Source organism: Corapipo altera, unplaced genomic scaffold, assembly GCF_003945725.1.
Source record: "Corapipo altera isolate COAL_440 unplaced genomic scaffold, ASM394572v1 343, whole genome shotgun sequence".
In the NCBI taxonomy this organism is placed as follows: Eukaryota; Metazoa; Chordata; class Aves; order Passeriformes; family Pipridae; genus Corapipo; species Corapipo altera.
In genome coordinates, this window is record NW_020884913.1 from 4,464,074 (window position 1) to 4,480,856 (window position 16,783).

The 16,783-nt window shown below is 40.4% G+C and overlaps 1 protein-coding gene across 1 annotated transcript in view; it reads left to right on the forward strand.

Moving 5' to 3' along the window:
* CA10 (carbonic anhydrase 10) overlaps positions 1-16,783 on the forward strand; it is a 187,071-nt gene that overhangs the window by 28,758 nt on the left and 141,530 nt on the right. The window contains exon 3 of the mRNA XM_027654531.1: positions 7,936-8,010. Within this exon, the coding sequence (XP_027510332.1) occupies positions 7,936-8,010 (75 nt within the window). The remainder of the gene's footprint in view (positions 1-7,935; positions 8,011-16,783) is intronic.

Below are 16,783 nucleotides of genomic sequence, written 5' to 3' on the forward strand. Positions count from 1 at the left end.
TTTGCCTAAGCACTGACGAATACTTAAATTCTGGACATGGCTCTCTCATGGGAAGACTGCTGAAGAAATAATTTCTCTTTCCTGAAGCCAGAGATTCTGATTGGTAACTTTGTGTTTAGAGAGTACAGAGAGCAAGTGGGGTCAGAAACCTGATGAGAAGTTCAATATCACGTGTGCTCTTCAGAAAGGAACTCAGTGGTTTCCTTTTAGAGGAAACACTATTAATTTAGCATTAATAATGTATTGGACTTTTAAGGCTCCAGGATATTGAGGCCATTTCTTTGAATTTGCTGAGTGTCCCCAAACCTCACTGAAGTTGGTGGGAGTGGAGGGCACGCAGTGCAATGGAAGGAGCTGCTCTGAAGTTAATATGACAGGATATCTTGCTGCTTCTTTCTGCATTATTTTATAAAGCTCCTCAGACTTTAGATCTAGGCATAATTAAACAGCTCATCAGAGAGAGTAGGCTGTTGTGTGTGCTGATGCTCCCATCAGAGCTGCTGGGAAACACCAAATTGTATTAATGTGGTTTTGGGCCCCTGAAACCCTAAACATGCCACCAGTGACTGAGATGAAAGGTGCTGAGTCTCTGGTGTCAGAATTTCTCACTCTGTTTGCAATCAATGCTATGTTCTAATTGCTGCAATACAGCTGTATTTTCCCCCTGCATTAATTTAATTGCTTTGATTTCATATAGTACTTCAGCTTTGATGCAATTCTGATTCTTGTGCCTAAAAGGAAGAGAACAATACCTCATTCAAAAGTAATGTGAATCCCACAGATATGAATGGGATCTGAGGAAACAGAGGCTTGTATCCCTAGTTGATAGTATTTGTGGGTAGAACCTTCACTATTCTTTCATTCAAAGCTGCTCAGCTTTCCCAGACAGCAGAAAAAACTACATGGAAGTTCCCTGTCTCTCAGTTGTTTCAGAAATGAAGAAATTACCAAAAAAAATTATTATTTTAAAAATTAAAAGAAATAATATTCAGTGTAACAGTGCTCTAGCATTCCAGCCAAACTAGCCAAAAAGTACTTGGAGAGAGCAAACTATCTTTTGGTCTAACTCTTGTACATGTGTGTTGGTCACATCAAGGGACAGCAGCTTTACAGGGACATTTGGTGTTCTATAAATCAAGTTAGGAACAGTGTGGAGAGTTTTGTGTCCAGCTGGGTGCAGTGATATAAAATAATTCACCCTGCAGTGCAACCCAGCATGTACACTGGTGTATTTATGTGCTCAGGGAAGAAGGAGTCAAAATAGTTTCAGCTTTTTCTGACTAAGCTTTAGATACAACCCATGGTTTTGTTCATTTATATTAAAACTTACATAACACGATTGGGCATATAAGATTTATGGAAAAAGTGCTTATTACAATTGGCACCCAACACCCAAGCCCATGTTGACACAACTCCCTTTAACAGCCTGATAGAACTTGTTCATCTTGTGTTTATCATCAGCATTATTGGGAATGATTCCTGCTTACACATGACCTTATTTGAATGGGTTTGATAATATTCAGAGGTCAGAAGGCAAGGAAGTTGGTAAATAGTTATATTTCTACCCTCCTCAAAAGCCAGCTGCTCAGGGTCAGTGGCTGCAGCAGTTGGCTGTGCTGTGATGTTGCCCCACATTGTCACTGCTCCCTGTCCCCGTGAGCCTACTCGTGTGAAATCTCACCCTTTGGCCAAGGCCTGTAATTGGAATCTTATCAGGAAACAAAATCACAGTAAACAGAAAATGCACAAAATAGTCAAGTCTCTGTGCCACGGCAGAGTTCCCATGGTAGTGCCTTGCTTTTGCCCTCAGATGTGATAAAATCAGGTCACATTCATTTTCCCTGTGTTGAATACTGCTTGGAATTCACAGCAGCAGTGAGAGCTTTTGCACATGGGGATGGGGGGCAGAAGGATTTACGGAATTGGAAAGTATTAACTTAACGAAAGAGCATTTGCATGTTTTCTGAGCAAAACGTTATCCAAAAAAAAAAGGGGGGGGGGGGAAATCTGGCATAGCTGATGAAAGCATTTTATTTATTGATCCCCTTATAATCCTTTGTTTTCTTTTTCCTCCCTCATCGTATGGTGATGCATACAACTTAGTCTTAAGCAGCCCAACCTTTCTTGTCCTGTAGCTATTCATTTATAAATGGTGCTTTATATAGTGCCTCGAGTGTGTGTTGTTAGGGTCTTTTAATATAAAAAAGGCTGCATAAAAACATCTGAAATAACAGCTGCAATTATGGACAGACTTGTTTTAAACAAACTAAATATTAATTACAGAGGGCTGAGTCTTGAGCTAATTGCATCTGCTTAGTTCCCCTGCTGTCAGGTCCACTTTGTACATGTGTATTCCATTTGCTTTAAGAGGCATTTGTTGGTGGGAGCCAAAAGCTGGTATTTGCATGACTGAAAGTGTTGAAACTTGTATTTTAGGTTGAATAAGCCTGTCTTCCCTCCAAATTTTAGGCAACTCACCCTTGGGTTTAACAGTGTACAAAATACCCATATGAAATTTAGTAATCAAAGCTTATTAACTAAAAAGTAGGTATATTACCTTAGATTCTGTATATGGAGTTTATCAAAAATTATTGAAATTTTTTGTTTGTTTGTTTGTTTTTTGTTTTTTTAAACCACCCTGTACTCTTACCTACAGGGCTAAATTTCTATTAGGACTCATGATCTGAAACGCTACAGGGAAATTCCTCTAATTTTAATTTTAATTTTATTTTTATTTTATTTTTAACCCATTAGGCACAACTGTCTTGGATTACTTGTCAGTGACTTGTCAGAAGACACCTTGAGAGTGATGGAGCTACTCAGAGTGACCTGTGGAACTCTGATGGAAAATCAAGTGGCATTACCTAGCAATAGGCTTATGGTAGCTGGGAGAGAAGCAGCATAAGGCCTGTAAAGTCTGTGGGATACAAAGGGTGGATATAAGTGAAGATCACACCAGCATCTAATACCTTGTAAATATATCTTTCCCTTTCAGTGTTCACCACTGTAAGAGCAGATTTCAGGGTTTATTTTCCTTGTAGCAGACACTCTGCCATTTTTCTCTCTCGTATCAAAGTGTTAGCAATTACTTAATGCCTTGCATTAAGTTTAATATGAAACCAATGGCTCATAGTTGCAGCTGGTTTTCTTTTTAATCTCATAACTATGTAGAAGTGATAAAAATGTTATGTATTTAATGCCAGGGCAATACTAGTCAGGTTATTAGAAGTAAGACTTAGGATGTAACTTAAGTAGGGATGAGCATGCAGAGTGATTAATACAGCAATCAGAAGAGCTCAGATCAATAAAATTAAGATGAAAAAAGGTCTTTTTCCTAACTGCTGTAAGCCTGATTCTCCCAGTCTAGCATTTTTCATCCATGTGAAATGGCAGTGAAGTGAATGGAGAATCCTGTTCTGGCAGGATTCTGCTCTTGGCTCATGCCCAGATGTGAATGACATAAAGGATGGCATCAGGTACAAGCCTTTCTGTGTTTCATTTAAGTATAGAAAGTATATAAGTAGTTGTAGAATGGCTTGTTTATATCTTGCAAATAAGCATTTTTACTGAGGGGTGTTCTGTATTAGTTACAGCGTTTTATGTCCTGTCACCATCAGCATTCCAACAAGGTGAAGACTCCTTAGCACTGCAAACTGTGTGCAGGTATTGCAGCATCTGCATCGTGGTACCAGGGATCTGAGAAAATGTTATCTGGTCACTGTAAAATAGTTCTACTGACCAAGCAATAGCATCTCTTTTAAACATAATGCTACACACATTTTAACCTCTAAGCTAGACACAGTTACCTGCTGACTTTGTGGGATATTGGCATCTCTGCTGTTTGCATTCACTGTGCATTTTTTGATCCTGTTTCCCTACACGTGGAAGCCATTAGGAAACAGGAATGCACAACAACTTGCAGAATTTAGCCTGTAATTTTATGTTCTGCAATGAGACATACCTCCAATAATCTGACAGGATGAAAGCAACACGTGTCATATCAGCCCCAAATAAATATCCTGTCTCCTCTACAGCAGCTGCACTGAAAGAGATCTGACATAATGGTGTTATATCAGCAGAGCTACTAATCTCAGATACCAGTGATTCCAATGCCAGGGGAGAGAACACTGCACAAATGGAGGTCATTCAATATCCTCCAGCACTTTGGACAAACGTGGCATTTTGGACTGTCCCTGCTAATGGCAGAACACAGTGCTGATGCTAAAAATTGCTGTTGCAGAGCTCCTTGTGCAGGTAATCTGCAGTGTCTGCTCAGATGGGCCTGTTTATTTTGATGCCTTGCAGAAGCAAAAACCATGGTCCAGGTTTTAGTGGTAAGAGCAGAAGTCTCTGAGGTATCGCAAACGAAACCTTCTTTTAGACACTTAACCCTCTTCAGGGAATACAATATTGCTTTCTAGACCTTTCATCTCCTCCTGCCAACAAGGAGCTGCCCAGGAGGAGCTGCAGTGCTGTGGTAGGACCACAGGAGTGTCAGAGGCCACACAAAAAGCCCACGTGCCTCTTTCTGAGCTCCTCGAGTGGCAGAATTGCAATAAGAGATACAATAGCATAACTGAAATCAGGAAGATCTTGGGAGAATTTTGCTATTTTCAGTGTCATGAGGTGGCACATATGAAGAATCTTTCTCCTTGGCAACAATTCCTGAGCCATAAGGTCGAACCTGTTTACTCAGGCACGGAGCCATTCTGTCAGATGGGCATTGGTACCCCAATTGTAGAGACCCTGTGTTGTGTGTGCATCAGGTGTAAGTGTCCCAGATAGGATTCCCAGCAAGGATTGTCCATATGGCTGTTCATTCTAATTTTATATTCCCTTGTTCCTTTACTAATCCAGATATGGGTCTGATTATGTTTCAAAAATAGGGAACAGCTTTTTTTTTCCTTTCCTAAGTCCTCTTGTGTAACAGAGATCAGAGTAATGGTTTAGGAGAAGTTTTGGGAAGGCAAACTTTCCTCCTTGGCCTTACCAGACCTCATCCTTCTGCATTCAGAGAAATGAGAGCTTTCTAAATCTTTTTCCTTTCTAAGTCCCTGCAGGCTCCATCAGAGTAAATCTCTGGCACCAAGCTGGATTTCACATGCACAGCAGAGTGGAAATCTGTGTTCAGTCACTCCCTGCACTACTTTACAGGATGTTTTGCCTGAACTGGTATAAAACATTGAGGTTTCAGGGTTCAAGAAAGAGCAGGGCACTGGGGATTGTCTCCCTGGCTGCTCCCTCACAACCACCACCTGCTTTGCCTCTTTATTTCTTCTGTGGCCTGTTTTCTGTAAATCAGCAGTACTGCCAGCACTGCTCCTGCTCTGCTTTAGAGATGACTGGAGTACAACATCTTACTTTGATTATTGTACTTCTTGTGTTTCATTTTCATGTGAATTGAAGAGATAAGGATCTGATATCTGTGGAATGTGGAGAGTGATGCCAGGTCATGCTCTTGTCTGATAGCTGAAGCAACTGCACAGACATCCAATTACTTAGTACAAAGCTTTGATAATCTAATTTTCTTGCTCATCTCATGCAGTCTGTTCCATACTAATGCAGCAGATTTTAAAAAATTGTCAAAAAAGTCTTATTTTTCCTGCTATTCCTTTTGGAATTAGCTTTACTAAGTATTGGGGTAACACACTGAAGCAGAGCTGCAGAGCCAGAGTCTTTTGATTTTGGTTTAATTTAAACTTTGAATAATGGATTATAATTTTCTTCTGGACTTGGAACATATCATTTAGATTGGCCACAGAGAGGGAAAAAGCAATATATTTTTCAACTGTACATGCCTCAATGAATCCTGACAGTAAGCTATTGCATTTGAAAATACCCATCCTACTCTAAGTCTTAACTTGCTTTTATCTATATATTTTTCACCCACTTTTAAAATGCATCTGCCTCTGGTAGACTAAACCAGCTTTAGCTGTGTATATGACTGCAAGCTGCACTTTAATGCCATGTAACTTCCTGGGATGTTTTAAGTAGGAGAATTGTGGCTGTGCTTTGATGGACTCACTTATTAGTATCCTCTCCCATTGCTGGAGCATCCCAAAATCTTTGAGGACTTCTGTTGCACAGGATAGAGGCATAAAAGTAAGTGTTGAGACCCAAAAAAATGCAGTTCAGACTGGATATGAATAATGTTCTGTTCAGATATTTTGATTGTGGTTTGGGATTTGCCATTTTCCAAATGTTTATGGAGTGCAGTCCAGCACAACAAAGCCATGCACAGTTTGAGTTCTCCAGGCAATATTATAAAAACTAAAATAAGGGAGCAAACATCATCTCCAAACCATAAAGAGTACAGAGAGGAACAGTCCTTTCAGTTTAACATGGCACCACTCAGTTCATGGAACAAGCATCAAGGGCAAATCTGCATCCACAACATACCCCATTCCATTGGTGTGTCTGGATTTTGGTAAAGCAGAGTGTTGGTCTTTCTGTCAGGATGTTTAATTAACTTCAGCTTGACTTTTGTTTTTGCAGTTGACAGTCATTTAAATCATAAACACTGTTTTGTAACCGATAGAACAGTATGTAATGGTCCTCATCTTGTATCCTTTTTAGCCTGAATTTCACATCCTCGTTATAATTTTTAATGACAACAACAATTTTTATTATTTTGCTGGAACTTTTCCCAGGGTAATTGTGTCTTTTGTAAATAATATGTGATTTAGAAATGAAACTGCAGCAGAAAGCTGCTAAATCCAGCATCTTCTGTGGCTGCATTTTTATGTTAAGAAATTCTTGGGCCTACTGCAAGAGATTGAAAGTGTCTTAAAAAGAAGATCAACCCAGAATTTAATTTAATGGTGCACAAGGTAACTGAGCTTTCTGTATCTCAGTGAGAGTTGCTCTAAATAGGAACATATCAAGCAAAATATGAGTGAAGGCAGAACATATTTGCATATCAGCCCTGCTCTTATGGAGATAACTGCACATTTGTCTTGCTGTGTGTCTGTGTGCCCTTTGAAAATATTTCCAACTAATGGAGATTTTACATTTTGACCACAGAATTTGCTCCAATTCCAATTCCCTTCAAGACAAAGAGAAGTAATGACCTTATTAGCAGTGACCTGACCAATCGAGACCTTTCTGCTCTTGGCTTTTCAGGAATTTAGAGAAGTCCTTCAGGCAACAGTCTCATCAGGGGCAAACCTTATCCAAAGCTTGGCCTTTTTATTGCTACAGCCTTCAGAACATCGATCAAAGCAGCCTTTTCTTGTGCTGCTGCCCTGTGCTGTCAAACACAAGTGCAGAAGAGCTGCCTGTCCCACACATGGACCAGCAGCAGGGTGGCCATGGGGGGATCAGTAACAGGGGCTCCACTGCAGACAGGAAAGATGGAAAAAACATATTCCTGCCTCAGCATGGCAGCACGAGCCAGGATTTGGGAAGCCATGGGCTGTGCCTTTCTGGTCTGGCTTTGGAACTCAGAGCAGAAGCAGTTACAGACACAGCTGTTGTTGCCTGTGGTTCACTCTGCCACTTTTTCCCCCTTAAAGTGAGACATTATTGGAGAACTTGGGAGAGGAAAGGGAGAAACTGCTTTTCAATCCACAGCTTGGACTCAGATATTGACTACAGAGCCCACCCCTTTTTCTCTGCATTTTTATCCCATGTTGAAATTATAGGTGGCATAGAAACCATCAATAGTGCTATAAATCTTCATTTTCTACTTGAATTGTTAAGTTTAGTGATCAATTCTTCAAAAGGAGAGTGTGATTTACTGCATGAGAAACAGGGACAAGGTTCTCTAGGATACAGATGCTTTGCATGATTCTATAAATTGAATAAAAATCACTTAGGAACTTGAGGAATGACTCTTCCTTAGAAGATGGTACCCTGATTAGAGTTTCCAAAGTTTGGCTAATTAAATCCTATGTTTTGCCTTAATTTTATGGTTTTTTGATTATTTCTTTCTAGCTCAACAAAATTCACCAAAAATCCATGAAGGCTGGTGGGCTTACAAGGAGGTGGTCCAGGGAAGCTTTGTTCCAGGTAAGTGTAATTTAAAAACTTTAGTCTTTATCGAATTTTTTTTTCACCAGAATTAATATATTTGGATTTGGGGAAGGTTTCTTTGGTTTGGTTTGTTTTATTCATTGCAAAGATTTGAAGTTCACAAGGACTCAACACCACATTCTAGTGAAGTATAGACTGGTTTCTGTCAATACATCATCCAAAGACTGTGGCTGTTTTCCAGGAAAGGAATCAGCTTGATGACATTCCTGGTTTCTCTCAGTAAAACTTAAGTGATGCTTCTTGGTGAATAGGAAAGGGAGGACTGAAAAGCAGTACTGTTAACTGGATTAACTTATCTGATTCAGCACTTCTAGATAATCACATTTCTACAAATTTGGGACAGGAACCCAACTGAAAATGAGCCCAGCATGCAAGTTTCACTGCTTTTTGTTTTGGAAACAAGAAACAGTGAGTGAAGAAAAATCGTAACTTGGCTTCAGTGAGATTTAGTAAATGATAAATAACAAAGAGGCAGCTAAAAGGATTCTGTTCAGTATGTTTTCAGTGCAATACAGATGAATATGCATTAATTTATGTATATTGGCTGTCTCTTAGAAGTAGTGCTCCAAGTTCTATCATGAATGCACCATAAAAATTGCCACGTGATCTTGGCTATTGTGTGAGCTATTCCTAAAGACCTGTAGATTTGATCTATTATCAGCTATTTTCACTGTTGTGAGAACTCTAAGAATCTGACAATCAAAATGCTGAATGTCCTGGTAGGAACATTAGTGCAAATCCCACAAGTTTCTGGCACTGAAATGCCTGTGAAAAGCACGTATGAAAATCAACATCTACAGGCCTGGAGCTTAAATACATATTGGTGTAGCATAAAGTAGCTTTTCAGATTTCCTTGAGATTGGTTTGGGCTGTCAGCGACACTCCAGTGTGTTGTTGTGCATGTTTAGTTCCTAATGCTGGCAGCAGGGGAAGAAACCTGGAGAATACAATCACCTGCTTTTAAAATGCTTCAGCCTTCCCAATTTGCATGACTCAGGCAGATGCCCAGGAGAAAATGAATGAAAAAAAAAATATTTGCTGAACAGACCTAAGCTTAAAGTTATTGAGAAAAATAATTCAATTTCCAGGATGTAAGGAAACGTATGTGATCAGGTAATAGTACTTGTGGTGTTCTAGTCAATACTGTGAGAAATTTGGGCTTGGGAACATCCTTAGAAGATTAAGGAGGGAACAGTCATGACTCAAGCTTCCAAGAAAGAAAACCTTTTAGACTGGTGTGGAGGGACACCTCCTTTCTGAGAACACCCCATGAGTGGAATATTGGACTAACCTGGCACACATCCTCAAGAACTGGTGCAGAAGGACAGTCAGAAACAGCACCCTGAAGAAGCCATGAAGAAAGCAAGGGTAATTTGGGGACACCTTTCTTTCAGGCTGCTCCCTTTCTTTCAAACTCAGCTCTGCAGCCTGTAACCCTCAGCAGAAGACAGACATCACATGAAATTTTACAAAACAAACAACTCTTTTTTTTTTTTTTTTCCCCAGCAGCACCTAGATTTTGGAGCCTTTGAAAACCATATTTAAAGCATTTCAAGGCTGCATTTATGGTTCTGCTCTCAGACTAACACATCACAAAGGAGATGTTAGTGCATATTAAGTTTCCCCATCCTGGTAGCAGCCACATATCAGATCTCGCCTGAGATGCTAATTAGCACCTGAGAGGTGAGAGCTGCAGGCAGGCTCAGGAGCTACTGCTGAAGTTGCTGACTGATGTGCACTGAAGCAAACAGCTACAGCCATCTGCTAAGATGTTTTCTTTCCACAGCTGTTTGTCCTGACCCAGAGCTGGAAGTTAACACCCCCAAAGATATTAAAAGGGAGTGTTTGTCCAAGAGTCTGTCACTGAAGCTCAAACCTGGCATCTAAGCTGATATGATTGACGTGAATACAGCTCCTGAGCTGCTTGGGGGAGCCCCCACAAGCACAGAGATGATTAATTGGGGGCAATAGCATTGTGAAACACAGCAGGAGGAGATGCTGGGGTTTGTCTATCACAGCTTCAGCTGGGTGAATACTTTTCGCCTACTTCAAAGCAAAGTCAGGATCTCTCTTTGAACTATCACTCCTTTCATGTATAGCTGTGTAAGAATACATTCAGGAGAGTAGCACAATATGCCCAGGTTAGAATATGCCATTCATAAGGTTTTCTGCTTAATAATCTGTTTCGGATGCATTTAAGTCAAGTCCTAAAAAGTGCTCCAAATCCTGTGGAAATTTGTCACTGAGCAGTTCATGAAATCAAACCATATTTCACTACATTCCCAAAATCTCAGGCTCCCTATATTCTGGGATAGATTTTAGAAAAAAATATTTTAAATCACTAATGTTTATCTGGACACAGGGTTTTTTCCTACTGTAAACCACTTGCAATCACTGATGTGTATCTACAGGCAGGAAAGGATGCAGGCAGAGATGAGGTAGAAGACCCCTCACATCATCTTTCCCAACTTCCCTGCTTGTGCTGCTCAGCAGAGGAGGCAGAAGTGGGAACTGGCTCAGGTCTGTCTTGGTGCCCAGCCTTGCAAGAGGTGCAGAGTTGTTAAGTGCAGGAAGGAAGGTGCATCAAAGCTAGATCTTGCTCCTCAAGCATAAACCACCCTCCCATCTCTCATCTTCTCTATAAGCAAAGAACTACTCTTATGGTTTAAATCATGTAGGCAAACAAAGTAGAAAGTAAGTAGTGCTTTAAAATGTTAATCAAATGCAAATTAGGTTCCAAATTAAACTTCAGGGAGTGTTCAAGGATGAAGAAGGAATACTTTCCTTTATACATGGTGATTTGCATAATAATCAAATAATTTATATTATTACAAACTTTCACTACATGGACTTTTTTTGGTACAGAATATCAAAGTAGTTCATGATGGGTTAAAATACATTTAAATAACCCTTTTCTTGTCTTTTGTTTGGCTCAGTAGTGCTGTGACTGTGACCATGTTGTGTCACTGAAGTAGCGCAAGCAATTGCAGGGTGGCCAAGACAATCACATTTCAAACTATTCTGTACCATTTCTGGTACATCAAACAGATGTGCAGAACCTTTGATACTTTACTCTCATGTGTCTGATTGTATTGATTCTTTTCATACTGTTCCTGTTTTTTCATAGCATTATGAAAGTGGGCTTTGCTAGGCATAAGACATAAAGGTGGTTAAATCTAATTTGTGAGCACAGAATTCACTTGCCAAAACTCCATCCTGTTGTAGAAACTTTGGACTATGTGTGAGTAAGAGGGCATAAGTGCTTCTTTCCCAGGGAAGATTACTCTCTCTTCAGGACCCTTCCTGAATTACTCCAAGACTGAAGTTACTTTACAAAGTGTTAGTGCTCAGCTGAGAGGAGGAAGTCCATCAAATAACGAGTGAATATTGCTGAAGGGGCAGATAATGTTCTTCTCCTTCCTTATAATCACGGCTGTAAAACAACTCTAATCCCAAATAAAAATCTACATCCACTATGATTCATTATTGGTTACAGATCACCACATCAAAGGCCACCTGTTCCCCTGAGATTCTGAGATGAGAAATCCCCTGTTCATGGCTCCTTTCACAACTCATTTTACTATAAAGAGGGAAAGACTGTTGGAGTTTGGTGATGCTGTTCCTGCCCTTTGCAAGGGTCACATTGATGGGATTATGCCTTAACATAGACCAGCTGGCAAAGCTACACTGACTGGAATGAGTGATTGTGAAGCACAGAGAAATTCCCTCCAAGGAGGAGATGCATGAATTTGGTAATGATTTACAAGGGAAAAGGAAGTCTGAAACAACTGACGCTTGATCATGAGCACCAAAACCTCATTTTAAACTTCCTGCTATCACCATGTGCTCTTTTTACGCCCCACAGAGGCAGCTCAAGTGTCCCTGGTTTCTCCTGTGTGAGCTTCAAGATTTGTTTCTATTGCAGCTTTGAGGTTTCTTTTAAACTACACATTTCTTTATGTGCTTGTCCAAAAATAACCTTTGATGGGCGGGTCACAGTAAGAACCATGAACTGTTTGTCCATGGCTTGAGACTGAGAGATGCAAAACTTCAGATCCACGCACTTCAGCTCTCAGTTTATGCCACCCTGCAGTCACAGAGGGGGCTGTTTCATACACTGAGACTGCCTGAATATTACAACACAAACCTGCTGATTGCTACTCCTGCATTGCTCGGTTTTCTACTAACTATAAAATTTTTTCTAGTCTTATTTTGGGACTTCAGGAGGCTGCAGCATCACTCACCATCTGGTGCATTTTGCTTGTCAGTGAAAACAGTGGTGCTGTCTGAGCTACAGCAGTGTTTTAAACAGTCTGCACACACTCTTCAAAATCATGCAGTCTGGTGCTGACTCTGAAGAATTAACCAGCCATATATAATTATTTATTGGAACAATAATAGCAGTTTTTCTTTTAGAAAGCAATATATTGGAACAGCTCATTTCTTCAGGGTGATAGAGCATAGATTCTGGAAATCATTCACTTATTGATTTGAACTTAGATTAGTATATATATTTCAGCTTTGGTTGTCAGTTAAAGATAGCTTGAAGGAAATATATTTCTTAACAAATATTTTCTTGGTTTCTTACTTCCTTCAGTGATTCTGCAAAAATTGGCAGTTTTCATATCATGTAACTAGAAAGGAAACTAGATTTTTTTTATATGTTTTTACATGGAAGTTAAATATAATTCAACATGGACTTTCTCCCTGTCCCAGCACCTGGTGGCTCTGTGATTTGGTTCCCACAGCCCCCTCACTGGCAAGGAGCTCAGGACTGAGGGTCACCCTTTACAGGTGCTTTTGTTACTGTCACAAAACTCAAAAAGTTTCTGCTTCTGGGTCCTTTCATTCCTTTGAACACCCATCTGCACAATCCTTTTCACAAGAGTCTTTTCAGTAGAGGAAGTTACTGTCTTACATATGGCCTGTACCTGCAACCATTTCACAAACAGATCTCTGAATACTGTTTTTCCCTCCTTGGGAAAACTGTTTTGGCTCCTTCCATGAAAAAAAACAAAATTTTAGAGGGTCAGCAGTGTGAACTAACTGCAGTAAAGCACTCTGAAAACCTAAAACTTTAAACCTTGACAGACTTGTGGTTGAACCACAGTTCTTTGCTAACATGATCTCAGATCCCTTTTCTTTTAACAGCCCAATTATCTTTCTTAGATATGGTTTTTCCTCCTAGGTTATCATTAGTATCCACGGAAGAAAAATTGTGTGTAACAGATGTATCTCAGACTTTGCCTCATTATCCCAATATGACCCTATGATTTAAGTTGTCTCCCTGCCTGTTTCCAGCCACACCAGGCACTGCAAAGGTCAAGCCTTCCCTTTATAAGCAACACACTGAAGGGGAGGTTGTTCCTTGCTGTGTTACCACCTGTCCAGGACCTCTCCTGCTGAACCTGCAGGTTCCGCCCGCTACGACACAAACAGTGTCCCTCTTCTGCTTCAGGAATGTGTTAATAAGGGAGATCTTCAAGGCAGGAATCTGCAGATCCTTCTCAATTATTGTACCTCACACTTTGCTGCTAGGTTAGACACCTGTTTTAGGGATAGCAGCATTCCAGGTACTTCTTGATGAAGTTGAAAACCCTCCTTCCCACTGTCCTGAAGTGGATGCTGCTCACATCAGTTCACACTAAGTATGGGTTATAAGCACAAATAGCAATTAAGTACCAGTAATTTTTGAAACAGTTGTAGCAGGTGGCACTACCTCAACCTACATGGAAGGAAGTTGTAAGAGATTTAATACCATTTGGGCATTTATGTCCTCAAACAGGACAACAGGGTGCAGGATCCAAAAACATCTGTCTCACACACTGGAGTCTCCAATCATTACAGAATCTTGAAGAACTGTAGTTACTGTTGGTAAAGTAACTGCTCTTTCTGCAAATTTAATGCAGTTTATTTTTTTAATGTTATCCAAGTCCACTTTAAGTCTATTAAAAGTGAAAAGCCTGCAAGCAAGGGCTGGAGCTTTGGCTGTTAATTATATTTTAGTAGAGGTCTTTTTGTGTGTGTGTGTGTGTGTGTACATGTTTTTGTACAGGACAGTAGCTCACTACTTCCTACATTAAAAACCCCTTCCTTTATGGATTTTCATGGTACAGTGTAAAATAAGTTAGTGTCCTGGGGAGAAAGAAGTCACTCAGAATAGTATTTTTCGGGGGTAATGAGGTTCTTCCCCACTGGTTTGTAATTGGACTTAATCAGAGAAGGGTTACAATGCTTCAGCCTATGTTTGCTTAAGTACTTCTCCCATAAATCGGTGTGGGATCAGATAGAACTGGAAGGGATTGCACTACAGCGTGGAAATAGGGATAATGAGTGGTGCTAAGATGTTGCCTCACTGCTCCTCCTGTCATTAGCCCACTTAAAAAAATTACTCTTGTAAAATGCTTTGATGAAGAGAATTATATTTTAAGAGTACTACAATTACAATTTGCAATTGTCAGGTGGGAATCCACCTCCCATTTCACTGAGACTGTTCACATCAGAATATTAGTGACTTCAGGAAGATTATCCCTGTGATAGACTCAGCCCCAGTGAGGACTTTATATAAATACATTTGCAGTTGTTAATTCATACATCTCATTAGTACAATTTAGTGTAGAATTGCCACTTCCTACAGGGAAAAGTATGGTCACCACAGCTACACCCTCATCTGTGTTTAAAATAATCTCCTGTGAACTAAGACCACACCAGTGTTCTGTGCACAGTTCACAGAGTAACTCTGCTTGTTGTTTCTTGTCACTGAAAGCTTTACTGTTCCTTACAAAAAACTTCCCTGTCAAACCCTGTCCCCTGCCTAATAAAGAGGTCAAAAAGAAATGAGACTCTTACCTAAAGGTAAATACATCCTGTGGTGTGCAAGTACTCATAGGCTGCTGTGACTTAACTTGTAAATAAGGAATCAGAGGACTGTTTGATCATACCATTTCTTCAGTAACCTGCTAACCTGACTTTATTTCATGTTTGTGTGTAGGATTACTTAAGATCCTCAGTTAGGGGATTGACAGAGACTTGATAGTCTGAAACCACTCATTTGTACTCAGTGAAAATTTCCTCTTATAACACCTCTCTAAAAAGGTCAGTTGTGAATTCACTGAACCATAAATCCACTGAACACACCTGGGGAGCAAAATCCATGCTCATCATTTACCATGTCTGCCTACGAGCACCTGGAATTATTATTTGGAGAAGTTTTACTGCTGTTACTTACAGGGATTAAAATACAGCTATCGTATAACATCACCCCCACCACAGTATTTCTGGGCACATGCTATTTGTGGTCACTGAAAGATTTACAAGCTCTAACAAAGGAACTCACAATAAAATATAGTCACCTGCTTAATGCATTTCCGGGTACCTGCTGCCCCTGCCAAGCTGTAAATCACATTATGGGGAATGACTCTGCCCAAAAAAGGAACCTTCCTGAATGTTATTGATCAGTTTTTTTTTTTCTACTACTGAAAATATTACTTAAAATCGTCACCTTTTCACTTTCTGAATAGAGAGTGGTTTTATATTAGGCCGCTTTTTCATTTTATATTTATAAAATGTCAAAAAAAATGCATTAGTGTTTCCAGACCGAGAAGTCACCAACTTTATAGGCAGGACATAAACCCTGAAAATAACAGCATAACATCATAATGGGAAAGCTGACAGGTTGTTAACTACAGCAGAGCAAATGGCACTGCTGTAATTCACATGTGCATGTAGACAAGAGCACAGCCTGCAGCCTTCCAGAGCCTGGGAGAAGGGAAAAACACTGAAGGATGGAGCACAAAATCACCAGGTCACACTGGAAGTTGTTCACTTGACACATAGCTGATAGATGAACCCCAACACAGAGGCTGTTCTTTAGGACCTTTTCCTCCTCCTAATTTATTTTTCCTGTGTTTTTAATATCTCTGAGCTTCAGTTATGGGGGTTTGGGTGAAGATTGAAGGTCTTTACACGGAGAGGTCATTTTACAAATATTAAATGAGGTGTAGGTATAGAAAGATGCATAAGGTGAGTTCAAGGCAGCAGTGTGGAGGCTGGGAGAGAATTAAGCACCCAGTTCAGATACCTGTGTCATCAGGCTGGTCTGCCCAGTGCCACTTGATTAGAAATGAAACAAGATGTTCCTGCAAATCTTTTGGAGTAAGCTATGTCTTTTGGCTGACTAAAATGCAGGGGTGCAGCTGCCCCAGCAGAGAAGCAGCAGCGGGCACAGGGTGGGCACTGTGGGCTTGGCACCTCCTCCACGTGCATCACCACATCTTCCATGGCAAGGGCTCGGATTAACAGAGCTGAGGAATGTCCCGTGGTTATTTGCAGTGGCATTTTGGCACCATCTCACACCCTGTGACAAGCTCAGAAGTGAGGAAGGAGGGAGGGTGTGCAGGCCAAGTGACAGCCAACTGCAGGGCCACTGCTGCAGTTCAAGAACAAACCCAAAGGTTGAAAGCACTCGCAGTGAAACAGTGACATTTCAATCAGGGATTTTTCCTCCTTGCTTACAAGAAATACCTGGGTCAAGTTGGGTTTAGTAATGTCTCTGAAATCCAGGCAATACTTTGTTCCTACACTGGAATAATTAGGAAGCAACTCTGGCTGAAGTAGTCCCTACAAAAGCAAGCTGCTGGCAGTTTGGAAAATCCTAGGTTATTACTTTTGTCTGAAAATAGGTCACACTGAAAACAGTGGGATTTGCTTGCTGAGACAACTGCTATATCCCTTGAATAAAGGCCATCAG